General features: G+C 36.1%; 1 protein-coding gene across 4 annotated transcripts in view; it reads right to left on the bottom strand.

Annotated features, from left to right (window-relative positions):
- The window catches only part of LOC122515812 (band 4.1-like protein 4), a 37,617-nt gene extending 11,852 nt beyond the window's left edge, over positions 1-25,765 (bottom strand). For all 4 annotated transcript variants that reach the window (XM_043633297.1, XM_043633298.1, XM_043633300.1 and 1 more), the window contains exons 1-4: positions 25,249-25,765; positions 19,727-19,958; positions 3,459-3,563; positions 2,523-2,662 (exon numbers count right to left, since the gene is read on the bottom strand). In XM_043633297.1, coding sequence (XP_043489232.1) covers positions 2,523-2,662; positions 3,459-3,563; positions 19,727-19,840 — 359 coding nt within the window. In that variant the 5' untranslated portion in view covers positions 19,841-19,958; positions 25,249-25,765. The remainder of the gene's footprint in view (positions 1-2,522; positions 2,663-3,458; positions 3,564-19,726; positions 19,959-25,248) is intronic.
- Between the last annotated feature and the right edge of the window lie 359 nt (positions 25,766-26,124).

The following is a 26,124-nucleotide window of genomic DNA, read 5'->3' as shown; positions in this document are numbered from 1 at the left end:
AGGGTGGGTGGGTGGGTGGGTGACGAATGTGATGGTGGTGGTAATAAGAGGGAATTGGAAGGGATTGGTTGATACACCTACGTCGACTTTTATGAATTCCATGGATCAGACGTTCGGTTCTGAGATTAAAGTGCTGTTACCTTAAAAGAATCTTCTCTCTTTTTCCCACCCTCTCGTTTTCATATATTCCATCTTTGTTAGTATCACGTCAGTTAAATAAGTTTAATATTTTATTTTTTTTCTTCTTCTTCTTCTCTTATCTTCAGAACATTTTTTCTTTTGGTGCCCGTTTCTCATTCATTTTCACGTTATCCCTCCCTCCCTCCCCCTTCTTCTTCCCTTTCCTACTCAAATCGATTTGATATCTTCGTGTTTTCATTATAATTCTCTCCTTCTAACTGTCACTTTTTATTTTTTGTCATCTTGCTCGTACATATAGCAGATCTTTCATTTTGTTCTTCCCCCAAAGGACACAAAAAATCAATCGAGCTGTGGTTCATCGATGACAGACTATTGCATGCTTCCACGCACCCTTTTTGTATCTCCCCCTTCTGCTCACACATTCATACACATACACACACACACATACCTTACACCTATTCTCCCTTGAGAAAGAGGGTGAGAAAGTTGTACCATTAATGGCTGTTAATTGTAGTTGTTGCGGTGGTAGTGGTAGTGGTAGTGCTAGTGGTTATGGTGTTGGTGTTGTTGGTGTTTACCAAGTCCTTTCCATTTATAGGTAGGAAGCTCCGCGTCATAATTAAAGTTATATCTCACGCGTACAACTCGTATGGGGGTTGGAATGTCGACGCATAATTAAAGTTAAATCTCACATGGCACGTAGTAGAAGAGAACCTTGTCGTGCAATAATGAGTCGTGATTTTCAAACCTTCGTAATACCTGTGTATTTATGAAAAAAAAAAATGAAAGAGAGAGAGAGAGAGAGAGGAATGAATTTCTTTTTTTGATTCCCATTGAAATTAATAATTATTTTTTCCTTTTATTTCTTTATTCTTAAAACAAAATATTACTAACCGACGTTTAATTTGTCGTTTTACGAACATTTCTATTCATGTATAATATTATGTTCATTTATTTAATCGTTTTATTTTATTTTATTTTTTCTCGCAGTAATTAACGAATCATTTATTTATTGTAATAATAATAATAATAATAATTGCACAAATTATTGTACTTCCTTGTTAAATTAATATATAAATATTCAACAAAGTAACTATACCATCTAACACTAAGAAAAAATTAATTAAAATTGAAAAGGGGATAATAGAGAGTGATATCATTAAAAAAGTATATATATATATATATATAGACACCAAAGATTTTATTAATATACCTAACGACACAATAGATAATAAGATACTTTATATATATATATATAAAAAATATCACTTTCGCATCTCGAGTTTTACTTTTGTACGAGAGACAAGTATCGAAGTCAAGAACCGTAGAAGAATTTCTAAAAAGATCCTCGAAACATGTATTATATATATATATAAGTGAATTTAAATACATATATATACACGCACACGTACATAGGAGTTAAGGAAACGTCATTTGCTGGAAAAGAATGCAACGAAAGAGAAAGATGAGGAAGAAGAGGAGAGAAAAGGGGATAAGGGGAAGAGGTGGGGGGTAGATATTAAATTTCAATCCACTCCATCCCTCTTCTTCTTCTTTTTCATCTTCTTCTACTTCTTCTTCTTCTTCTTCTGGTACTTTTACTAACAACGACGACGAAAAGAAATTTTCAAACGAGTTCACTACGTGTAGAATTTGGAATCTGACTCATTAGGATAACGAGAGAAGGGCATAGTCATCCAACTGAGTCTGATATCACTCGTATATATGTGTATACACGTGTGTGTATGTATGAGAGAGACCGAGAACAGGGTGGTAAGAGGGAGAAAGAGAATCAAACGACACACACACACACACACACACATATATGCGTGCACGCGTACTATAAAACTAGAGACTCCATTAGTGTTGTCGAGACTGATTGAAAGATTACAGGACACACATATACACGCATCTATACTCGAACAAATGCTTGTATGGGGATATGGGAGAAGGATGGGGGGACGGTTCTGTAGATTGCAATAGCAGAGAAACTGCATTTTTGTACTGGTAATAGCACTCGTTGCGACGAATGTTACTCTCTACGTACTCTGCGGAAACGTTACTTCGTTCGAATGATAAAAAGAAATGAAAAGAAATAAAAAGAGAGATGGGTGGGATAGTGGGGGGGGGGAATAAAAAGAGGTAGTCGTATAGTCGAATGTCAAAAGTTTTGCCGATTTTTGTTCTTTGTCAAATACGAAAAGAAGAAATGATATCAAATCGTATTCGCATATGAACGGGAATTATTTTTCTAAAACAAAAAAGAAATCGTCGATTGTGTTTGAAATTAACACGCGATATACGATTGAAATATGATATATATATAAAATTATAATTATATTGAAAAGGAATGATTCATTTAGAAATATATATATTTTTACCTTGTTATTTCCTCGATAAGTTTGCACGGATCAGCGGCATAAAATTTAACGCCGAAATACAATGTATGAACGTCCGAGGTTGGATCACCTTTTTGGACTTTCAATTGTTTGCCGATCTTCTTGCTGGGGTCCAGCCATTGCTAGAAAATAAATAAACTAAAATAAAACAAGATAGAATGAATGAACGTAAAATAATATAAGCTTCTTTGATTGGTTGGTTGGTTGGTTAGTTGGATAAATATTTTTGTTCTTTTTCTACAATGCATTTTTATAATTGTAATAATTGAGGATTACAATTATGTCGTACAAGGGCTTGCAATATTTGATAATTTGAATTTTGAGAAGACTTTTGGCCTAGCAATGACAATTTTTACGGTGTGTTTCCACCCCTTTTTTTTTTATACGATTATATATCGCGTAACGATTAAAAAGAAAGATAAATATATATATACATAGTTATGTGTGTGTATAGAGAGTATTACATCGAGACTACCAGAGTCAATCGAGACTCTCGATTCGAGACTGTAGAACGGAAATTGCAGCAGCTCGACATTTCCCGTAGATAATAGTCCTATCCGTCCGTCTGTGCCTCGAGGGCCAGCCAATCGGACATCCCTCCGAGATTTATTTCTATCTTTTTCTTATTTTTTTTTTATTTTTCTTTCTCTCTCCTCCTTTTACGAAAGAATACACGAATAATAATAATAATAATAATCTCGGCCAATCGATCATAATACACGTTCAAACAGATTTCTTTTATCTTTCAGGAAGATCGAATAAGATGTTTCGAAGATGAGTATCCGGAAGTAATTCAATCTTATTAGAGAAATTATAATAAAATATTATAATATATATTGAAAATTGAGGAAGGGAAAAAATCCCGAATCGGTGACAAATAAAAAATAATAATAATAATAATAATAATAATAAACTTACCGTTTGATTTTCATGATCCAAATAACGTAGACCAAAGTAAGCGGTTTCTAAGAGATTCAAATGCCTGAATACTCTGTCCAGTAATTCCTGGCCAAGATTGGAGCTCTGTAACGAGATCGAAATGGTTATACGAGTTATTACCGAGGAATATCGTCGTCGTTAGATAGATAGATAGATAGATTGATTGATAAATAGAAATAATAAAGAGAGAGAGAGAGAGAAAATTAGTTTTCGAAGGTAAGCAAAGTCATAGATCACCCGTGTTCGATCGGTATACCTATAAGATAGATCGATAAATCGATGGATCGATCGATGGATCGTTCGTTCGATCGAGCATAACGATTTAAATCGCGAATTGCACGCGTCATTGAACACGTCTAACTAAAACTGGTCGGAGTCTCTCGGAAAACGTCGTCGGAGTCTTCGTCGTCGGAGTCGTCGTAGTTTCTTTCAAGATTATTCAAGAAGAGTGGTCTTTCCTTTTCCAACAGTCTCTAGTTAAGAATTTCTTCTTTTCCTTTTTTTTTTTTCGTTTTTTTTTCTTTTCACTTTCGTGATTGATTTACTCTCATTGTCATCGATCTTTCTATTTAATTTTCTAATTTAATATCTAATTTCCATTGCTAATTCATTTGAATATAAACAATAGGATCTAAGGAAAAAGAAATGTATTCATTTTATTATTCAATTATAACACATTATATAAACGATTAATTAATCTTCTTTTTTTAGATCGTGCAAACGTTTGACAAAGAATACAAAAAAAAAACTCCCCCATTGCATATTGGTTCGATTTTCATTGTAAATCGGTTCCCTCCCTCTCTCTCTCTCTCTCTTCTTACACACTTAAATCAATTGTCTCTCTCTCTCTCTCTCTGATTACACACATTTACCGTATACACAAATTAACTTTCGTTGTTGTTTTTTATTTCTTTTTATCCTCGAATGCACCCACGTATGCAATGGGGACTTTCGTTGTTAAATGGCCTTTTTTTTGTCTCTCTCTCTCTCTTTTCGTTTTTTATGCAACCAACACACACACACACACACACACACATATATACACAGAAGGTCCGAATAAACGGAGATCGGAATAGGTGGTTTCCGTTTCTCAAGCGAGCCGTGACGTTGTTCTCTGGGTGTAGTACTATGAGAGGAAACGAACGTTCTTTTCCCTCGAGGGAGGAAGCTAACGGCGAATTTCTCTCTCTCTCTCTCTCATCTACGTATTTCGTGCACCTCTCTATCGTTTATTCTACGTCTATGCATAAGTATACGTGAGAGTATATACTCTACGTATACTACGTGTGTAAACCCCTTATGGTGGAAATATTCTCCTGTTTGCTCGTAATTAGCGTTTCATACCCCACTCTTCTTAACAACGTGCGCGTATCCCTCGTCTCTCTCTCTCTCTTTCTCTTTCTCTCTCTGTATTTTTGAAGTGAAAACCACTTTAGAATTATTGTGATTTGAGACTCGATGAAATGCAATCGATGAAAACGGAAATTAGAAAACGACATTAAAAAGAGACAAACATATACATCTATTATCAAATTTATCCTGCGAGAGAATGAGATAGAATACAGTAATATGCAATGTTTCCTGTTCTATCTCGGTCTACCTTTTGTACGGTGCTTCGTACAATTACTATCGTACATTACATTTGAACGCTAAATTAATTTTATATAATATTGAAATAACAAACACTCTATCCAACGGTTCATTTTTGACAATACATATCGCGAAAATTACATTGAATTAATTTCATTCGAACATTAAATGCATTCTATATAATATTGAAGTAACTAACGATTCACTTTGATCGTGAAAATTACATCGAATTTTCATTTAATTTAAAATAATGTGGTGTGAAATAATCGATAAACTTATTTTTTTTTTTTTGGGGGTAGATTTTGACTTATTATACAACTTTCATAATTATGGGCACATATGTAAGATACGATGGAACACTTTCCTGATACGTTTCGCGTCTACCAGGGGCAATACTTTGTCGAGAGGTCAATGGCAAGAAGAAGGAAAAGGTATAGCAAGAGAGAAGAAGAAGAAGAACCATAACGCCACCACCTCTCCTCTCCTCTCCTCTTCTCTCCTCTTCTCTCCTCTTCTCTCCTCTTCTCATTTTCTTTCTCTTTCTTTATTTCATGGCGTCGATTCCCTATCTGGATCGTAGCATCGTGAAATTTATTGTGGGTGCCTTGAACTATCTACCACCGACATCTATCCTCGCTTGGGTTGCACCTGCACTTTTACTACGAGACCAGAGGTGCCAACCACCTTCTTCTTCTTATTCTTATTCTTCTTCTTCTTATTTTTCTTATTATTTTTCTTCTTCTTCTTTTTCTCGTTCTTTTATCTAATTTTTTGTCTCCCTTCGCATCATGGATTCAACATTTCTTTCCGTATTCTCGAGGACCATTTGTTCTTCGTTGAAAAGACTGATAAGAATAGAGAGAGAAAAAGAAAGAAGATTGACCAAAGTTTTTCCACGTGACACCATTATTTCTCGTGAGTCTTACCTTTCCTCTTTGATCGCGTTCACCGTGCGTGTCATTGTCCCTTCCGACACAATCAATTTCGCTGACAAACAAATTATTATATTGCAATTTAATTCTTTCTCTCTCTCTTTCTTTCTTTCTTTCTTTTCTTTCTTTTCTTCTTTTTCTTTTTATAGAGTCACATTTATCCGTGCAATCGTATCATCTTAATTTTCTTTAATTATAATACTTTTTTACGAAACATTTTTAACTTCGTCAAAAGATTTGCCATTAGATTTATCATTTATGATTCTAATAATGGCAATCGCAACAATTGCAAACGAGAATGAGTTTTCTACCTTCTCGAATGTTACTCGAAGAAGTAGAAGAAGATGAAGATGAAGAAGAAGAAGGTGGAGGAGAAACGTCCAACAACGATGTCCAAGGTTTACTGCCTAACTCGACCGGTTATTCCTGCGAAACCTTTTAAATCTTCGTAATCTGTATGTGTATATATGTTTGCGCGTGTATGCACGAGGATCCGAAGCTTTTCAAAAGTTTCGAGAAGAGCTTGCGATACACTTTAACACAAAAAAAAAAACAAAAAAATAACAAAGCGTAGCAAAAATCTGAGAATCTAAAAATTCTCGTTTAACTGCGAACAGAATTTTGTTCTCTAAAAGGCCGATTAGGTATTACATTCCCGCCATGATTTTCGAATACTAGGCGAACATGCGCGCGTTACGGAAGTCGGGTATATCACGGTCACGTGACTCGAGCGCCTACTACGTTAGTCAAAACACGTCTAACTCTCCTCGTCCTCGTCCTCGTCCTCCTCCGACAGTCCTTCGAAAGAGAAAAACTTTCAAGTGTAAGTGTGTTCTTAGTTGCGTTCGTGTATCGTAAGAGATCTGGCCCGATAAGCGGGACGCGAAGTAAATGAAAAATGCCGTTCGTTCTCCCCCTCGGCACCTCTCCCATTGCCCTCCTCTCCTTTTTATGTTTTTTCAAATCCTCCCGTTATCATTACACAACCAATCGTCGAGTTTTTCCAACGATTTTCCTACGATTAAAATCGTTTGTTTGCTTAAACGCCAATCGTAATAGTTCAAATTGCGACTTAACGAAATTGGCGGGAAATTTGAAAAAAAAACTTAAAAATTGTTGGTTTCCTTTAATAATTCGAAATGAAACTGTAATAAACAGGACTATCGTGCGATAGATGCAGTCGACGTTCAAAAGGAAGAAGAGAAAAGAAGACGGACAACGAGCATCGAAGTCCTATCTCTCTTCTTCCCTCCCAGCCCTTTTACCCCCTACCATCCTCTCCTCTTCCTCTTCCTCTTCCCTTTCACATCCACCATCGCTCTTCTCGCGGAGGAGTTCGTCCGGCTTCCAGGATGCATTGTTTTCACCTTTTTTTTTCTCTCTCCTCCCTCTCGCTCCCCCCGTCCTCCCCCCCACCACCCTCTTTCTCTTCCTTTTTCGAACGAGGCTCGAACAACAGCTCGATTTCGTATATATAGGGTGTGCCATGAAAAGCAGATCGTTGAATAATCAATGTAACATTAATATTTATTAGTCGATAAAGTTGTTTTCTTTCGTCATAGGATAGGTTTAGACGAGGGGTCTAACGTGTAAATCCATGACGAAACGTATGAAGCAGTTCGAGTATTTCCAACTAGCCTAAACGATCATTTCTATTGTCTCCGATTTGTATTTTATTCTTACATTGGTGGGGGTCGGGAGGAGGAGGAGGAGGAGGAGGAGGGAATATTCATTCAGCTGGAATCCAAATGGTTACGATTCGGTATCGGATATATATTTTTCTTCGATATTCGAATATATCTCTTTGAATTGAAGTTAAATTTAAATTGTTAATTAATAAATAAACTGTCTATTCACATTATTATATTTTCACATAATATATTTTTCTTCAATATTCTTCAATATATATTTCGATTGAAGTTTAAACTCACCGTGTATAAAAGAAAAACTAGGCAAGTGTAAAAGATACAGAATGATGTTTGGTACCTTTTGGACATACCTACGGTACATCGGAGTACACGTATAACGTAAAACAGGGGGTCTATGCCCTGATACTTTTGTACTCTTACGGCATGTAGAGGTACCCAAGAAAGAAAGAAAGAAAGAAAGAAATAAATAAAGAAATAAAAAGACAAGGACAAGAGGAAGAAGGGTACACCTTTCGATAGAAACCAAAGAGACGCTTAAAGAAAGACAAGGACGGGAAGAGAGAGAGAGAGAAAAGAGAAAAGAAGAGAAGAGAAGAGGAGAGAAGATTCATTTTGAGTGGGGGGTATTCCAGAAGACTTTTTTCACCTTTTGCTTACATAATGTATTCTCAAACGTATATACTCGAAGTAGAGGGAGGAGAAGGAGGAGAGGAGAGTGAGTGGTTGCTCTGCTACCAGGATGCCTTAACACACACACACATACATATACTCATGATCATTTCTCTCTCTTTCTCTGTGTGTTTCTCTGTCTTTCGTCACACACGCACGTCTCTAAGGTACACCGAGGACACTTATCGTTTGTCCTCCTACCTACCACCTCCCTTTTACCATCAACTCTTTCTCTCTCTCTCTCTTTCTTTCTTTCTTATCGTCCGTTCGTTGTCATCGTTCTTTGCTTGCTTGCTTGCTTGCTTGCTTACTGCTTGGTTACTTGGTTGGTTGGTTGGTTGGTTGGTTGGTTGGTTGGTTGAGTTTGTTGGTTGGTTGCTTGGTACTCTTTCTCTTTCTCTTTCTCTGTGTGTCTTTCTGTGTTTCTTTCTCGGTTGAATCTTGCGACGTCGTTGTCGTTGTCGTTGTCGTTGTCGTTGTCGTTGTAGTTGTCATCGTTGTTGTACGGCCGCAAACGTGACGGAGGCGTGTCACATCGGAATACAAAAGGTATAATACTCACATACCGATGCCGCTAACTCATACCTACCGGGAATACCAATTTTCGATGCCCGTGCTATCCCGAGAAGCGTCGAAGGCGTGTAGCCAAAGATTTCTACCTTCGTCGTCGTCGTCGTCGTCTTCGTCTTCGTCTTCGTCTTCGTCGTCGTTGTCCCCCTCCTCCTCCTCCTCCTCCTCCTCTCTTCTTCTTCCACATGGAAAAGTTACGTGTTGATCGTAACTATGTATGGGTTTTTTCGTTTCCTTGACTACTACTTTTCGGACACGTAGCACTTGTCACTGAACAACTCGTGCATGTGTATGTTCAGGGACCACCCTTCCACTATCTCTTTTTTTTAATCAGACTTTTAAACATTCGTACACGACGGGATGTATGTATGAGTGAACGAACGAACGAACGTATGTATGTATGTATGTATGCCTTTAGGAATTTTCTTTTCTTTGATACGTGAGTAATGGATAGGTGGTAGGTAGGTGGTATTCTCGAGATCGAATCTATTTGAAATATTTTGGAATCGTGTCGAGGACGAGAACTATCTTTGTTGGTTTAGTTCAATGTGTGGAATTTAAAATGGTGTTACGTATGATCGTACTTCTAAATAGATCTTTTTTTTTCTCTTTTAAATAGAATTACACTGTCGATTCTAAATAAATTATTATAAAAATGATGGATACTGTTGTAGAGAAAAAAAAAATAAAAAGAGCAAGAATAGGGATTTCTCGATGAAAAAGTATCTACACGGTATTTCAGAAAAGGGTTAACTTCGTATATGCAATTTGTGTATAGAATGAAACGTAAACGTGTTCGTCGTTGGTTTTCACCTGTGCGCAATGCAACCCGATTTGCCTAGGGCTTGAAAGCGCAGGAAAATGTATATCGTAGAGGTTCTTTCTTGTATGGTAGCCAAGAAAGATAAAAAGAAGAAAACGACGAACAACCAACGTCCTTCTCGATACTGCACGTTCGACTCTCGTTCAAGGTCCATCTTTATATATATGTATATATATATATACACCTCTCTCTTTCCTTTCCTTTCCTTTCCTTTCCTTATTCCAAAGAACTTACTCTCTCTCCCTTTCTCTCTCTCTCTCTTGCAATACATTTCTGCACAGTTCGTCGAGATTCAAAAGAATCTTTTCGTAGATCATAGAACCGTGGAACTGAAATAGTTTCCCTTTTTTGTAATTTATTGAAATTGGATATACACGCACAATTTGCCAATCCTGGAATCTTTGCAAGTTCAAGCTCGACGACTGTATTATAGAAAAATGAAACTATCTTTTTCAATCAAAATGACACGAGAATTACAAACGTAACAGAAGATAATAAAAAAAGAAAGTAAGAAAAGAGAGAGGAGGGGTGGGGGAGGGAAAAGGGTCCTACCAGGCCCTGAGGGGTCTCAAAGATGGCTGTAGGTCTAGGAAGGTTGGTAATCATCTTTGGCTTGCGTGTTCGAAACGATCCTCCTTCCTTTCGTTCTCTTTCTCTTTCTCTTTCATTCTTTCTTTCCTTCCTTCCTTCCTTCCTTCCTTCTCTTTTATTCTTCTTCATCTTGCTCATATTTTCTTTTTAAAACTCGTGCTCAGCGTTTTCATCTCGAAGCGAAACGGCGGCGCCAATCTCTTCCGATCTTTTCCCCCCACCTTCTTCCACCCTTTTTTCATACTCCGAGCAAGAAAGCAAACCGTTTATTTAGACATTGCTCTCCTTTTTCCATCTCTTTCTCAATTTATCTCCTTTTTTTTGTATCTTCTTCTTCTTCTTCTCCTTCTTCTTCTTCTTCTTTCTTTGCTTCCTTCTCTGGTTTTATTCTTTTTTCTTCTTCTTCGAACCAACGGGCTTTAGCCCCCAGCTAAGATTCCTCCTCTTCTTCTTCTTCTTCTTCTTCTTCTTCTACTTCGTGGGAATTTGAACACACACCAGAGTAATGCAGAATCGACTTTGAGATTCAACTTTTTCATACCAAACCCCAGCCCTCACCCTCAGCCTCAGCCTCACCCCGTTCACCCTCGCAAAATTCTCGACAAACCCCTCGACCATGAGTTTTCTCGACAAAAGCATACAAAGCAATCGTTCTTTACGTAAAAACTGGTAATAAGATTCTCCTTCTCGATATATTGTCGAGAAAAAGGAAAGAGATTTTTACTTTATGTGTCGCTTTTTATTCTTCTTTTTTTCTTTTTTTTTTTAAACACGAGAAAAGCCACGAAGCTTTTGCTTACTTTTATTCCAATTCACGTTGAATATTTTCTTTTACCTTTACCTAATCCCCATCCCACCCCGATTCGATTATTTTTCTCTTCCTTTTTCCTATTCGCGTAATAATGTTTCCCCCAAAATTCGGACAAATCGATTCTATTCGATATTATTACTGGATCGCATCAAAGTTTCTTAGCTGATATTTGTACAAATCAATTTAGATTGCAATTTTTGTGAACAACGATTGATTAATTTTTTCCAAGAAGGAAAAGAAACGTCGAACAACATTTAGGTCAAAAGAAGAGAAGAAAAAAAGGAAAGGTACTTCGATAACTACTTTACTTTTTCTACCCACCCACCCATCATCATCATCATCATCATCATCATCTAGTTCCCGTTTCTAGTTCATTTCTCTCCCTAACAAAACACGATCACTTAGAAAAGATCCTAATTATATAAAGTGTATACTCAGTTGATAGAAAAAAAACCTGCGTGTGTGTACTTACGTACGCACGTAAGATGTTCAAGATATTGCAAGAAACATTAAAGATTTCTTGAGAAAATCAAATCATCTGATTACCAACCAGCAGCGAATTAATGCTTCTCGACCTATCTTAATGTTAGACCAAAGGAAATGATAATCAACATTTTCTTATAACTTGTCATCGCGTGTATATTTTCTTCGCTATCCTCGTAACGATGCAAATCAGTTTGAGTTTAACGATTTATGCATAATAATCGTCGAGTGGTACCAATAACACGGCACGAATGTTGAATCAAACTCATACATTCCCACGATACTTGGGGTGTAATCTTTGGACTAGTTCGAACCTAACGGAACTAACATCCTGATTCCTTTATCCTATTCCCTATCTTTTTCTTCTTCTTCTTACACCCTCCTCCCCCTCGAATGTGTTACATTAAACCAAGCCCCTTCGAGCTTCCCTCTTCCCCCCACCCTCCCCATAAATAATATGATAATTCGATCGCAAGTTTTCCTCGGTAAGAGATACAACCGTATCCTGTTATCTACTTTAATGCCGGAAAGAGTTATGCGTTTATCCACATTTGCATTATCTCGATGACGCATGATCATTCTTTTTGCACGTCTCATTTTATTTGGTCCTTTGGTGTAGTAGTAGCAGCAGGTTTGAGTCATCCCAAGACTGGTTTCTATGATATCGTACCGGATACATCCGGTATTTGTGTATATTCGATATACGTGTATGAGTTTCCATGTGTATGAGAGGTTAGGTGGTGTATGTATATATATATGTGGTGTATATGGGGTATATGGGATATATATCGATGGCGAGAATAGTGGCTTTAAGTACAACGTTTAACACGAACCCCAAGAATCCTATCCCTTTCTTCCTTCCTATACCGCAACGTAATCTCGAGTAATCGATGATCGCGGTATATCAACGATCCTACTTCCGTTTGACTCTTATTTTTATTAATATCGTTATTATCAGGGTGCACACTGCTATATTGGCTATCGTGTAATTTCAAATGTAACTCGATATTATTATGCGAACCTAATTATTTCTGCATTTTATTTAACGAGGAACTTTACGTTTTGTCGGCCATTTTTTTCTCTCGGCCATCTTTTTCTGTCGGCCATGTTTTTTTTACCGGGTTCGATCGTTCGAGTTTTACGTTCGAGATAATAGAAAAGGAAGCTTTCGATCTTTCTTCATATCGCGGGATAATTGAACGAACGCGACCTTGAATAAAAATAGAGAGGGGGGAAAAAAAAGAAAAAGAAAGAAAGAAAGTTTGTATAAATTGGTCGAGGCCGACTTTGACAATGAAGTTTGGGAAGGAAAAGTACGAGGAACACGAGAGGGGGGAGGAGGGACCAAGTGATTTGCAGTATAATTAGAAGAGACCATTTCTCAATTTCTACGGCGTCGAACTTTTCACTACGACTACGAATACGAAGAAGACATAGTTGGAACATCCCTTCCCCCTCTCCTCCCATTGGACCGAGTTGTTCCCATTTTCCATCCCGCCATCATCGTAGTCACTACCAATTCCGTACCATTACGGAAACGGAAAGGGAGAAAGAAAAATCTGTAGGAAAAGTTCGTCGACTACGATAAACTACGATTCCCATTGTCTCCGAAAAGGTCTAAACTTTGTCCCTTTCCCTTCCAATCCCTGCCCCTCCCCTCCTCCGTCTCTTTTTTGGCTAGACTTTTTTCTTTAATCTCGGATATATGTATAGCCAAAGTTAAAATAAATTAAAAATATAAAAAAACAGCAATCGCAATATGGCAAGAAAAATGTACACCCCGTAGATCGTAGATACGCAACTTTAATCAAATTACTATAATAATAGCAGTAGTCTAGTCGTACGTGACTGAAACTATCCGAAAATAAAAGTAGACAAATCAAGAAGACCTACCTAACGTTCAAGAAAAATAACATAATTAGAGTAGGAATTGCATTTAGTTTTGAGGTATTCAATGGAATGAATACTTTTTGTTTTAATCTTATTTATTTAGAGTAGTCACGGAAGAAAGAATGAAAGAGAAAGAGGAAGAGAATATGGTTGGAAAGTAGCGTGAATTAGTGTGTACGACGGTTTGGGTCGAACGAGGTTATCCTAAAAGGGGAGGAGGATACCCCCTCAGAGCAATTTTGGTATATAGCCTAATAACAGGGCAGTGCGAATACCTTGGGATACTACGTATGCGTTTTTTTTTTTTCTTCTTCTTCTTCTTCTTCCTCTGTTCATTTTTTTTGTCTACCTCTTCTTTTCACAGCAACCATAAGATCCACGAATGCCCTAAGGGTGCGAATAGTAGTCGGAGGGAATATCCTTGCCCGAGAAGAAACGTTGCAAACTTCAATTGGAATTTGTGCCTAGAGATATAGGGTAGGTGTGGGTTCACGTATTAAAGGGAATCACGTTATTGGTGCTATGCAATACTACTTTCCTAACTCTTTTTTCCCCTCTTACGAAATTCTTTACCCCGTCAACCCTAAATCCTACACCCAACTTGTTTATTATACCCTTCCCTTAAATATTCAACGTAAAACGATAATTACAAGCTTTCTTTTCTATCTTTCTCTTTCAAATTGGATGTTGAATTATGTAAGAGAGCTAATATTCCTGGAATAAATCACGAATTCCTTTTCGGAGTTCATTTTGTTTCGCATAAAAAATTTCATTTTTATTCTGTTTACACGTCGAACACGCGAAACCCTTTGGCTAAATGTTTCTACCGTCGTGCAATATTTTCTTAACTTTATTGAAACACCTGGCCAGGAAATATTAATTTCTAGGATATTGTAAACTACGAATAAGATAAAGACGATAGATAAAAGCTAGATAAAAAGAGAGAGAGAGAGAGGCTTAAGTACTACTCCTTGGTCCTTGTCGCATAATCGGCTCGTAAGAAACAGCAGTGGTCTGGCACGAACGTTGTGTTTGACCATACCAGGTATAGAACAACCCGCTGAGATAGGAAATATTAATCCGCAAAAATATAACTACGACGTTCACGGTGTCATCTTTTAGTTACTTTTTTTTTCTTTTGTTTTTAATATACTTGCATATTAAACGTACACAAACGAACACGTGAATATATTATAATAAATAATCCATGTAAATCGGATAGATGCAGTATAGTCTTCTTTTTGCCATGATTAACTTTATCAATAGATTTTCTAATAGAACATTTATTTATTTTCATAAAAAATATGACAAATTTATTGACTATGAATTATAATTGCAAAATAAGAAAAGAATATAAATTAAAATGTATATGATTAAAATATTGATGAGAATTTGTTTTAACAATTTGACATTTATAAGTTACGCGCGTGTTAATTTAATAAGGGAAAATTGTTTAAAAGGGTTATTAACGCGATATGCATCGTTATTCGATTAACCATGTTAGTCGGCAAATGTATCTGTGGTAGGTCTAAGAAAAAGATTTAACAGAATAATAATAATAATACAAATAATAATAATAAAAGGGAGAAGAAGGAGATGGAAAGAACGCGTGCACGAGAGAAAGAGAATTCTCGATATACGCACATGCATCTCTTTTTCATAGAACACCATAAATAAGAAACCCCAGGGACGTACGTACTTGCAACAAGCCTGAACCACATTTTGAAAACTTGTCAAAATTATTTAACAATTTAATCGAGAAAAAATTCATTTATTTATTTTTTCATTTAAATTTTCCACCGATTTATTTTTTTTTATTCATTTTTGTATACGCGTTAATGTGTAAATCACACGCATAAGCACGTACGGAGTATCGTATGTTTTTGTTTTCGTTCTTTTTTTAATAAATTAGAATTAAAAAGGAAATGAAATAAAATGAATAAATGATGCAAGTATAGGAGGATCATGAAAAAATGTAAATACGGCCCTGAAGAAAACCGATAATGGGTCGTTCCTAAGGCGTACACCATCTCACCATTACAACTACTATTGCAACAACTACCAACGAAGCGAAATATAGTAGTCGAGGAGTAAAGATAAATCATCGTCTTACGAGTCGAGGGTTAATCAAACGAATTCCTACGATGATAAATGGAAACGTTTCGTTGCAATTACGTCGTCCTCCGTAAGAAGGCACACGATCGTCCTTTACAGTTTAAATCCTCCTCCTCCTTCTCCTCCTCCTCATCTTCATCCTTTTATTTTCTCCCCCGCTCCTATATATTTCTCTTACCTCCTTTTTTATTTTTTTATTTTTTTTTTTTAAACAGAATCCATCTTTTTTAATCGTCCCTGTTGTCGCGTATACTCGAGTTTTCGCGAATTTCAACTAATTCAGTTAAGAATCATAAGTTTATATAATATTTTCTTATTTTTTTGTTTTATTTTTCTAATAGAAATTATTTCTTAATGATATTTAATTAATTTATTTTTTATTGTTTTAAATCTTGTTATACGAATGTTCCTTTATTTTCGATGGGACGATTTAGAAGAGTAAAGTTAAGCATAAGGGTGCGAAAAGGGTGCGGGAAAAGGGTGCGAGATCGCGTGCAAAGAAGTTGAAAACTCGTATCTTCCTCTTTTTCTCTTTCTCTCTTGTTTGTTTCTTTCTTTCTCATTGTTAATGTTCCATTGGTTGCTACCGCAGAATATAAAGGGGCAAAATAAGGGAAGGGAAGTGGAGGGAAGGGAAGGGAACGTAATAGATAGTAAGCACGGACTTCGGAGCCCTGGGAGCACCCGTAATTGGAATTAATTAGAGGCGTTTTGCGAACCGCTGCCCACGGAGAATCCTCCCTATATACACGACTACACATAGGTAATCCCTTTTATTCTCCTTTTGCCCTTTAAGGAAGACGAATCGACGATCTTTCCCTATCGAGCCCCTTACGGATTTTATACTGCTAAATCCTTCCACAGGGTCACGACACCGCGTCATTTAAAAAAACTTTCTCGCAAAAATTCTAGGATTCGTATTTTTTTTCTTTTTTTTTTTTCAATACTTTCATTGCCCCCCTCAATTCATTTTTAAACTTAATTTTGAATTTTAACAATACGCGACGAACGATTACTTTGATGATTATTACAACACTTTCTTTTTCCTGTATTTCTTTTTTTTTTTGAGGTTAGGTAGGAAAAAATGACGAGAGTGAACTCTTACGATGCGCGCGCACAGCGACACGAGATTAACACCATGAAGTTAGTTGACAATTACGATGCGCGCGCACAGTGATACGTTATCTATTTTATCTGTAATGTAATAACGGCTAATTTGATTTGTAAACGAGCGTTTAGATGCTATTACATTTTCCGATGCGATGATAAGCGAAAAAAAAGAACACTCTGATAAAAGGTAGGAAGAATAAAATCAAAAGGAAAAGGGTAGAAGAAATGGAGGTGGATTTTAGGGCCGTTTTGATTCGATTATTTTGTGTTTTATATTGTCGAACGAACAGTGACGAGATAATGCGATAATTGGATTGGTAAAAGAGAGTAGAGATTTTTTTGCGTCCACGGGAGTGGATGGTGGGAGGGGGAGGGGGGTGAGAGAGAGAGAAGTTTAGGTGAATGGCGCATTCAACGGAAATGATGGGCCCAATCCCGTAGGGACAGAGTTCCCCCCTTGGTCTTCGTGTTCATAGTATAGTGTTCGTGTATGTGTGCGTGTGTGTGTAGAGAGGAGGAAACAGGGTGTTGCGGAATGTCGCGTGCTTCTAATGACGGATGAGTGGACACAATGATAGAAAGAGAAAGAGAGAAATAGTTGAAATCGTTAGAGTGAAACGAAGTGAACGAGCATGTGATTGGTCGACATTTTAAATTAACGATCCCCTCTATCTATGCGAATCGATCTACGTTTCCGTTTCGTTTTAAAATAAATAAATAAGTATAATACGTATAGATATATAGACCACGCGAGTCCCTAAACACAAAATTCTAATTCTTAAAGTATTCGAATTTTTTAGAGGGGGACGGGGGAAGGAAGGGTCAAAAACGGAAAGACAACGGTGCCAAGCTATTTCTTTTCGTTTTTATTTTAAAATAGATAAGATAAATATAATATGTATCTGATATATAAGCCACGCGAGTTTGTAAAAAAAAAAAAAGAAAACTATAATTTTGAAAAGTATTAGGAAGGGAAGGAAAGTTAAAGAACGGAAACACAGCGGTACCAAACAGGGGTACGATGAGTGGTTTAACGTTACGATAGAAGAAGGAGTTCCGACGTGCGCGTATTATTCCTCTTGTCTTCTTGTTGTTGCTCGGGTACTCCTCCTCCTCCTCCTCCTCCTCCCCACCCATTTCCCCATGGTCATATCAAGGTTCAGAGCTCGGGTAAAGCGTGTACTTTGCGGCAATTAAAGCCCACCTCTCATTACGTCGTTAAGTCATAAACCATACGCGGAGAACTAATCGGCCAGAAGGATCTCCTTCTCCCACGCGTCAAATGCCTGTTAATTTGCCACCGAACGGGGCCTTCCCCCTCCTCCTCCCGATCGGGCCCCCACCGATCCGATACTCTATACGAGAAGAATCTTTTCGAATTCTTACATGAGTGAGAAGGAAAAGGAAATAATGATGAAGAAAGATAGCGATGGATGATCTCTCGAGAAGAAATCTACCCCGTATCTTTCTCCATTACGAAGCAAAAGCGATTTTAACCGGCAGTAGGGCATCCATTAAGGGCCTGGGTAGGGGTAATCATGATCGGTAATTTACGATTTTCTTTAGGTTCTTGGTGGTCGGCGAGAGATATGTTTAAATATTATTTTCTTTCTATTTTTTCTTTTTTTTTTCTTCTTCTTCTTTTATTTTCTACGTCCGTTAGTTTATTTCGTATCGTTGGGTTCTTAAAAAAAAAAAATATGGCCGCGAATTATTTATTATTATATTTCGTCGTTGTATAATCGAAATATTTTTTAATCGAAGAAATTTCACCTAAAGGAAGAAGAACGATAGAATGGAAGAAGAAGAAGAAGAAGAAGAGAAGAAAATAGAATGCACGCAATGTGGGATGACGAGTAGTGCATTCTCATATACGTCGGGGCCCTTAGGGCCCAATGGCAATTAACAGGGTGCCCATAACCTGACGGCCTTTTGCGCGAAATTGCGCCGAGCACCGACAGTTATTATATATCGAATAGACCATGAGAGATCTTACGGTAGTTCATAGAAACCTAAACGTTCCAACTTTGAAATATTATTATTATAATATTTTTATATATATATATATATCTCAGAATTTATAAAAATTCAAGTGAAAATGATCAAAAGTATTCCTAAGATCACAGTTGATTTCAAAATACATTCTTTTTACTACTTTTTTATTAAAAAGAAAAAGAAAAACAAAATATATTTATTTGTCGAGATATTGTTCATCAAATAAATAAATAAATAAATAAATAAATAAATAATCGTATGATCCATTTGAAATTGCGAATACACTTGTAGACGTTAAAGTAAAGAAAATCCGATAAATAGTTCCGATAACGTGTTATAAACGTTGCAAAATATGGAAACTCGATACTCATCAGTTACACCTACACATATCTCTACACTTATAGTGGCTTATTATATTATGTACGTTGTACATAATCAACACTTCATTGCATTGCACGATATCGTTTTACTCAACTTGGCATATCCGAACGATTAAAAGTACGTTTCCGCGACGATATCTCGTAGAGTATGTGTATATATGTATATATGCTTGTTCGTAGGTATTACGAGAGAATGATCATCATCATCATCATCATCATCATCATCATCGTTGTCGATGATCGTGCCAAGAGCCTCGTAAAATGATCGTAAAACGATACCGAGCTTAACGATCAATTTCCTATAAATCGTTCGATCGATTGTCGATAACTCGATTTGTTTTCTCGAACTATACTCCACGGTTCTTTCGTATATTAGACTACTATAGTTCTGATAAACGCAAATGTATATATTCCTCGATTATTGGAAACAAGTCAGAAATTTTTAAAAACTAAAATATAAAATACTAATGTGTTATCGATATATTTTAATAAGAAATAATTTGCATATTCTCACACCAATACTCGTTTCGTATATATTCCTCGATTATTGGAAAGAAGTAAGGAATTTCTAAGAATGAAAATATAAAATACTAATATGTTATCGATAATATCGTAATAATAAATGATTAATATATTCACCAATACGTCCTGTAATAATTCATGCTCGTCGAGAAGAATCACTTTGCAGTGGAGGAGCCGAGGCCTACGGCTTCCGGTGGGCCTAAGTCCAGGACACAACCACTCCACCACCATAGCGTCTATCGCAGCACTTCTCACTATATTTTTCTTCCCCTTTAACGCGAATACTTCCCTCCTCTCCTCGCCTCGCCTCTCGGATTACTCCTTCATCCGCTTTCCGGCTTCGTGCATCCTGAAAAATGATATTACCTGTCGTCAATAATCATCCAACTTCCTTTTTATTGGCTTTTTATTGGAATCCGATAAACAGATCTTTATATTTGATTCTATGTGATCTTAAATTATTATTATGATTATTATTATTATTAAAAGTAGATCGACTTCGTACATTTCGAATCGATTTTTCTCCGAATGTTGGTTTGATTTCTCAAATGATCGAGCAAATGTATAGAAAATCAGGAATGAATTTTAATGGTATTGGTTATATCGATTGAATCTTTCCCCCCCCCCGTTTCCATTCGAAAACTTATAAATAGCATCTATCGAAGGACAGTATAAGAGTCGAGGCTACTCGTCTTTACCGTTACAACATAGTTCCCCTACGTTACATCTCGTGGAAGATTACTTCTTGGACATGTCCAGCACGGTAACGTTGTACGCATATGCATAAAACGTTCGTACCTTAAGATACTTTCCAAACTGGTTACTATGCATTCCGTTCCGTCGCTTGAAAATACGAACACTTATGTACGCGTCCCTAATCTACTATATATATATATATAATAGTTAAGTTGTCTACAAACTTATTTCGTTTTTTCTATTTAACAAGACAGTATCCACGATTATCTATTTTATTTTAGATCTCATTGCTTTTCCGTAAACGGCACGTTTTACGTAAAAAAAAATGATCATCTCGAATTTTCCCATTTCCGATACGATTGCAAGAAAAATATCTAGTCGCTAATCTGTCGCATTAATCGATAATTATTATACTATAATATTCTATCTAAACGAACGAATTTTTTATTTATACAAGTGTATCCTTGTTCCGTTAGGATATCAACTGCAAATGCAAATGAAATTATTTTATTTGTTCTTTCGTTTGATTTTTTTTTATCTATCAGAGGTGTTGCATTTGACGAATAAAAATTGAACGATAAGATCGTATAAAAATACAAATGTTCGAATGATTGATTGATTTTAAATTGATAACGATAAATGATTCGACGTGTATAATTGTAATAAAAAAAATATCAAAAAAATGAAAAGGAAAAAAAAAGATACGCGGTTAAGGAAGCAGGAACGTAAATCGTTCGAAAGGATACAAAGATCAGAGAAATGTATGGGGAACCATATCGCGTGAAAGCGTTACTATTTTCTCTCTCTCTCTCTCTTTCTTTTTATTTTTCTTCCTCTTCTTCTTCCTCCACCAACTATTCCTCTCGCGAGAAGTCATCTGGCGTATTACCTCGGCAAGGAGGAAAGATTAATCAGCGAATATAAATTCAGTGTAGGTCGCGGTTTTAAAGCACGTAAGTTTTTTTGTTTTTAAAGAAAATTCAAGGAAAGTAATCGAACATTATTATTATTATATCTCCTAAAAACGAACTTCATATATTTTTTTCTTCCCTTTTTTATTATTATTATTATTATTATGTATTATATGCAGTTTAATATTTTATCTCACACCTGAAAGTTTATTTTTTTTATTTCACACGAATAACTTGTTGTTTTTAACTTGAAAAATTTGTTCAAGTCGCGAGCCTAAAAATTGTTGAATAATCGATCGATCTTTTCTTTTTGTTTAAATCGCGATAACTTTCGATCTTTGTTTTTTTTCTTCTTCTTTTTACGAGTCAATCACGTCATCGTTAAATATTTTTCTTCCTTTTTTTTATTATTATTATTATTATTTATTATATGCAGTTTAATATTTTATCTCACACCTGAAAGTTTATTTTTTTTATTTCACACGAATAACTTGTTGTTTTTAACTTGAAAAATTTGTTCAAGTCGCGAGCCTAAAAATTTTTTGAGTAATCGATTGATCGATCTTTTTTTTTTGTTTAAATCGTGATAACTTTCGATCTTTGTTTTTTTTCTTCTTCTTTTTACGAGTCAATCACGTCATCGTTAAATATTTTATCTCACACCTGAAAGTTTATTTTTTTATTTCACACGAATAACTTGTTTTTAACTTGAAAAATTTGTTCAAGTCGCGAGCCTAAAAATTTTTGAATAATCGATTGATCGATCTTTTTGTTTAAATCGCGATAACTTTCGATCTTTGTTTTTTTTTCTACTTCTTTTTACGAGTCAATCACGTCATCGTTAAACCAAAGTCGTCATTTTCATGAACGATCGAGTTCCATTATCTCGATCGTCGACCATAACACACACACACACACATATTCAAAGCCGACTACGACAACGTTCCTCTGATGAATTACTTTTTCGTCCGGGCGCCATTATTATTCGCGCGACTTTCTTCAAAGGGTATCTCCGTTGAAATTGGGCCAACGGGACATCGGCGTGAAAAAGAAAAAAACGAATGGAAAAAAAAATAATCAGAGAGAGAGAGAGAGAGAGAGAAGAGAACAAAAAAGACGGACAGGCGGATTTTCTTATAGGTCGAAAACAGATTGCGAGAGATCAAAGTCAAAGTTTTTCAACTCGACGGAAAAAAAGTAAAAAAAAAGTAAAAAAAAAGATAGGAAGAAGGTATAATATTTTTGATGCATTCTTTTTTTACTTTGAAATCGATCATTGCTTGGACGGTTGAAAAAATTGTCACTGATTTTGCGAATAAATAATAAAATGATTAATGTATCAATTCGCGCGTGAACTTTGACAAAAATACGGAAAATAAAATAATCGAAGAGTTATTTAAACCACGTAACCCATTTGGTTAAACCTATTTTCTATATATATATTATATCAAGAACACAAAATATAAAGATAAAATAATAAAATAATAAAATCAAATAAAAGTATAGTTGAAATCGTAAGTCATGAAAAATGTCTCTTCGATGTGCCGAACTCTTGGATTCAGAGTGCCATTGAACTCTCGAAGGAACGTGTATGTAATTCCAATACATGCTTATGTACTTGCCTACCTATATACAATTGCGTATATGTATATATATATCGTACATAAAGCTCTGGGTGTATATACGAAACTCTGGGAAACAGGTTTCGTATCCAGAATTCCTGAATCTGTATCTCTCTGTTCGTGTAACAGAAAGCGACGGGGCTTAACAAATTGCGACGGTTAACCCATATCGCAGAACTAATTGCAGGGAAGTCTGCCTTTATTAATCAGCATGCTAAAGTATAGTATACGTTCGACCAACCATAACACTGCGACCAGAGATATCATTTTTTTTTTGTTCTTATTCTTTTTCTCCTTTTCTTTCATTCTTTCTTTCTTTTTCATTCCATTCGGAAACCGTTTATTCGCTCTGTCCAATCGAATTAACCGATTAAGAAAAGATAATAAGAACAACTCTCGACACTTTTTTCCCCAACCCTCCCCCCTACCCCGGAAAACTTCTTCTTCAAACATTACTCTATTATTTTATTTTATTTTTATAATAGAAAAAAGGAAAATAGAGTGGGAGTAAATCAATAAAATTGATACGAAAGTATTTGTTTGTTAATTAAAATTCATTAGAAATGTGTTTTTTTTTTTTCGATTAAAATAGTATTACGGTATGAATAAAGATTCGAGAATAGTGGGGGTAATAATTTTTGTAGTAAATAATCGTTACGTGGTGGAAAGAAACGTTGTAACTTTAAAATCAAATTCCAAGTGCTTCAACGACGACAACGACGACGACGACGACGACGACGACCGATAAAGTATTCCAAGAAGTACGCGACGTCTTCTAATTAATCCCCGTTCCTCTCCAACAGTCCTCCCAACCCCACAACAATAAACCACCAACAAATTCTCCGCTATATCAACTCTTCTCTCATCGTCAACTCTCTAATCTTTCTCTTTTTCTTTCTTCCTTTTTGATCTTTTAAGAATCGATCAATTCAATCGACGATGATTTCCGCATAATCAATTGGGAAGGGGGGAGGGGAGTGGAGGATATCCTTCGAGTCGCTTTAAAAAGGGATTTTTCCCTTTCAAACGATTCGAATTTATAGACCAATGAAAAAATAAAAAAAATAAAAAAAAGGAAGTTTTAATATAACGAGGGACGCGAATATTGGATGCTCGTTATAATCTAAAGAATCGTTTCGATACTACCTTCGAGATACTTTCGAGTGTAATCGAATCAATTTGAGTGTAATCGATCCCTTCCTTCCAATGGAAAATTTCAAATGAAAATATGTAATAAATAATTAAGATGGATTTTTTTTGGATTTTATTCGAGATTTTCATGCGAAACTAAAACATCGAAATAATCGAAATAAAAATGGCCGAAATGTATAGATACAACTGAATAGAATAAAAAAGATACACGCAATGTACTTGTATAAAAAGAAGAAAAAGAGAAGCACAATGACTGAAATTTTCTCTCCTCAAAGAGACATCGTATTCGAGTCCTCCGAAAGAATGTGGAAGCAACGCCGTTCCCGTAACTCGACGATTTTTATTTCCCTCACACGTGCATGCACGCGACAGAAAAAGAAAGAAAGAGAAAGAAACGCGTGGCTATGTCCGAGGCACAAGACAAGAGCAATTCTTTTCCCCATCGAAGAATTCTCTTGAAATAGCGACGATATAAACTCTGGTAATAGTGAATACCCCCATTAGCCTTTCCTCCATTGTCTCCCATAAAGAAACCAACAATAACAGCAAGAAATTCGTCTCTCGCATGAAATCTTTTTCTAAGAACGCTCGACTACACCGGACGCGTCTAGGTCAAAGGTCATCTTATTTCTCTTTTCTCTTTTTACGGTTCGATGTCGAACAATCGCGCTAATGAATAAATGCATTCGTTAATTATTTAAACGATTAGAAAAATTCGTAAAGCGGTAGGGACGCTTTTTTCAAATTTTCCCGCGCTTTCGATTCCCTCCATTTTTTTGAACTTACGTAACTTCCACACGAGAAAGGTTTAATTAAATTATGATTTGTACAAAATTGCTAATGTAATTAATAATGTTTCGTAAAATAATAATTTTATCGTGAAATTTGCATGATAAAACGTTGAAGATACTAAATACATAAATACATAAATCTTTGAAGATTTTTATTATGTACGTTATTCTTTATTCTTATTTATCTGTCTGTCAAGAAAGAGACAATGATGTATGCGCGTTCGTCGACGAATGGAGGAATAAAAAGAATTTCTAGTAATAAATAAACGCTTTGAAATTCGCGATCTTAAATCAAATAAATTTCTTCCATCGATCATTTTCGATGCGCACGCTTAACAAACAAAGTCTATGCAATGTTCCTGGACAAAAACGTGTTCAAGGAGATTTTTCTTTGACATTCGTTTAATTAAAATGAAATAAAATTGTAGAAGACGTGGACAAGTATTTGATGATATATATATTCTCACCTCGATCACCAAAATCAGAGGAAAGATCCAGGGAAGAAAATTGTGATCCTTGAACGAAGTAAAAGGAGCGGTAGCAGCAGCGGTAACAACTAATCATCGTTGAGTATTTTCTTCTCAAAAAAATTATTCTATCTTCTTCTTCTTCTTACACGAACTTATTAACCAATTTATAGCGAAATAAATATCACGGACACATGCGTATTATCATCCGATATTCAACGAAAATATCATTAAAGTTAAATAAATAAAATAGAAAAAAATGAGAAACGGTCAGACATAAAATAACCAACAGAATGTAAGTGTCTTTTAATACGAACTATTCTCACTCACGATGGAGAACGACGAATAATACGAGAATGAAAAAGAAGAGGAAGTGAAGTAGAATAAGAATAAGAACGAAAAGAATAAAAAGAATAAGAATAAGAATAAGAATAAGAAGAAGAAAGAATAAGAGGAAAAATAAGACAGCGTGACATGTCAGTCAGGTGGCGGAGCGCGTCTGCGGAGCGCTATCGTTCTCGTCCTTCTGCAAAGATAAATCCCTTTGGTAGAACTCGCGAATAAGAAGGAAGAGGAGGAAGAGAAGTAGAATAAGAAGAAGGATGAGGAGGGAGAGGAGGAGAAGAAGAAGAGAAGAAGAAGAAGAAGGAGGAACGTCGGGTATCACGCAGTCGACGACGAACGAACTAGCGCGAACTAGCGCGAACGAGCGAACGAACTCGAAGGAACTCGTGCCTCGCCGGCCACCGCTATGATCACGCTGATTGGCCGACGCCAACTATCCCCACCACCCACTCCCGCTCTTTCTCTCTTTCTCTCCCTCTTGATGCGCCCATCGAAGAAAAGGACGAAGAGAACGTTGGATCGGGGCACTGG

Source organism: Polistes fuscatus, unplaced genomic scaffold, assembly GCF_010416935.1.
Source record: "Polistes fuscatus isolate 324 unplaced genomic scaffold, CU_Pfus_HIC Scaffold19, whole genome shotgun sequence".
Lineage (NCBI taxonomy): Eukaryota > Metazoa > Arthropoda > Insecta > Hymenoptera > Vespidae > Polistes > Polistes fuscatus.
This window is presented reverse-complemented; position numbering and strand designations above follow the sequence as displayed.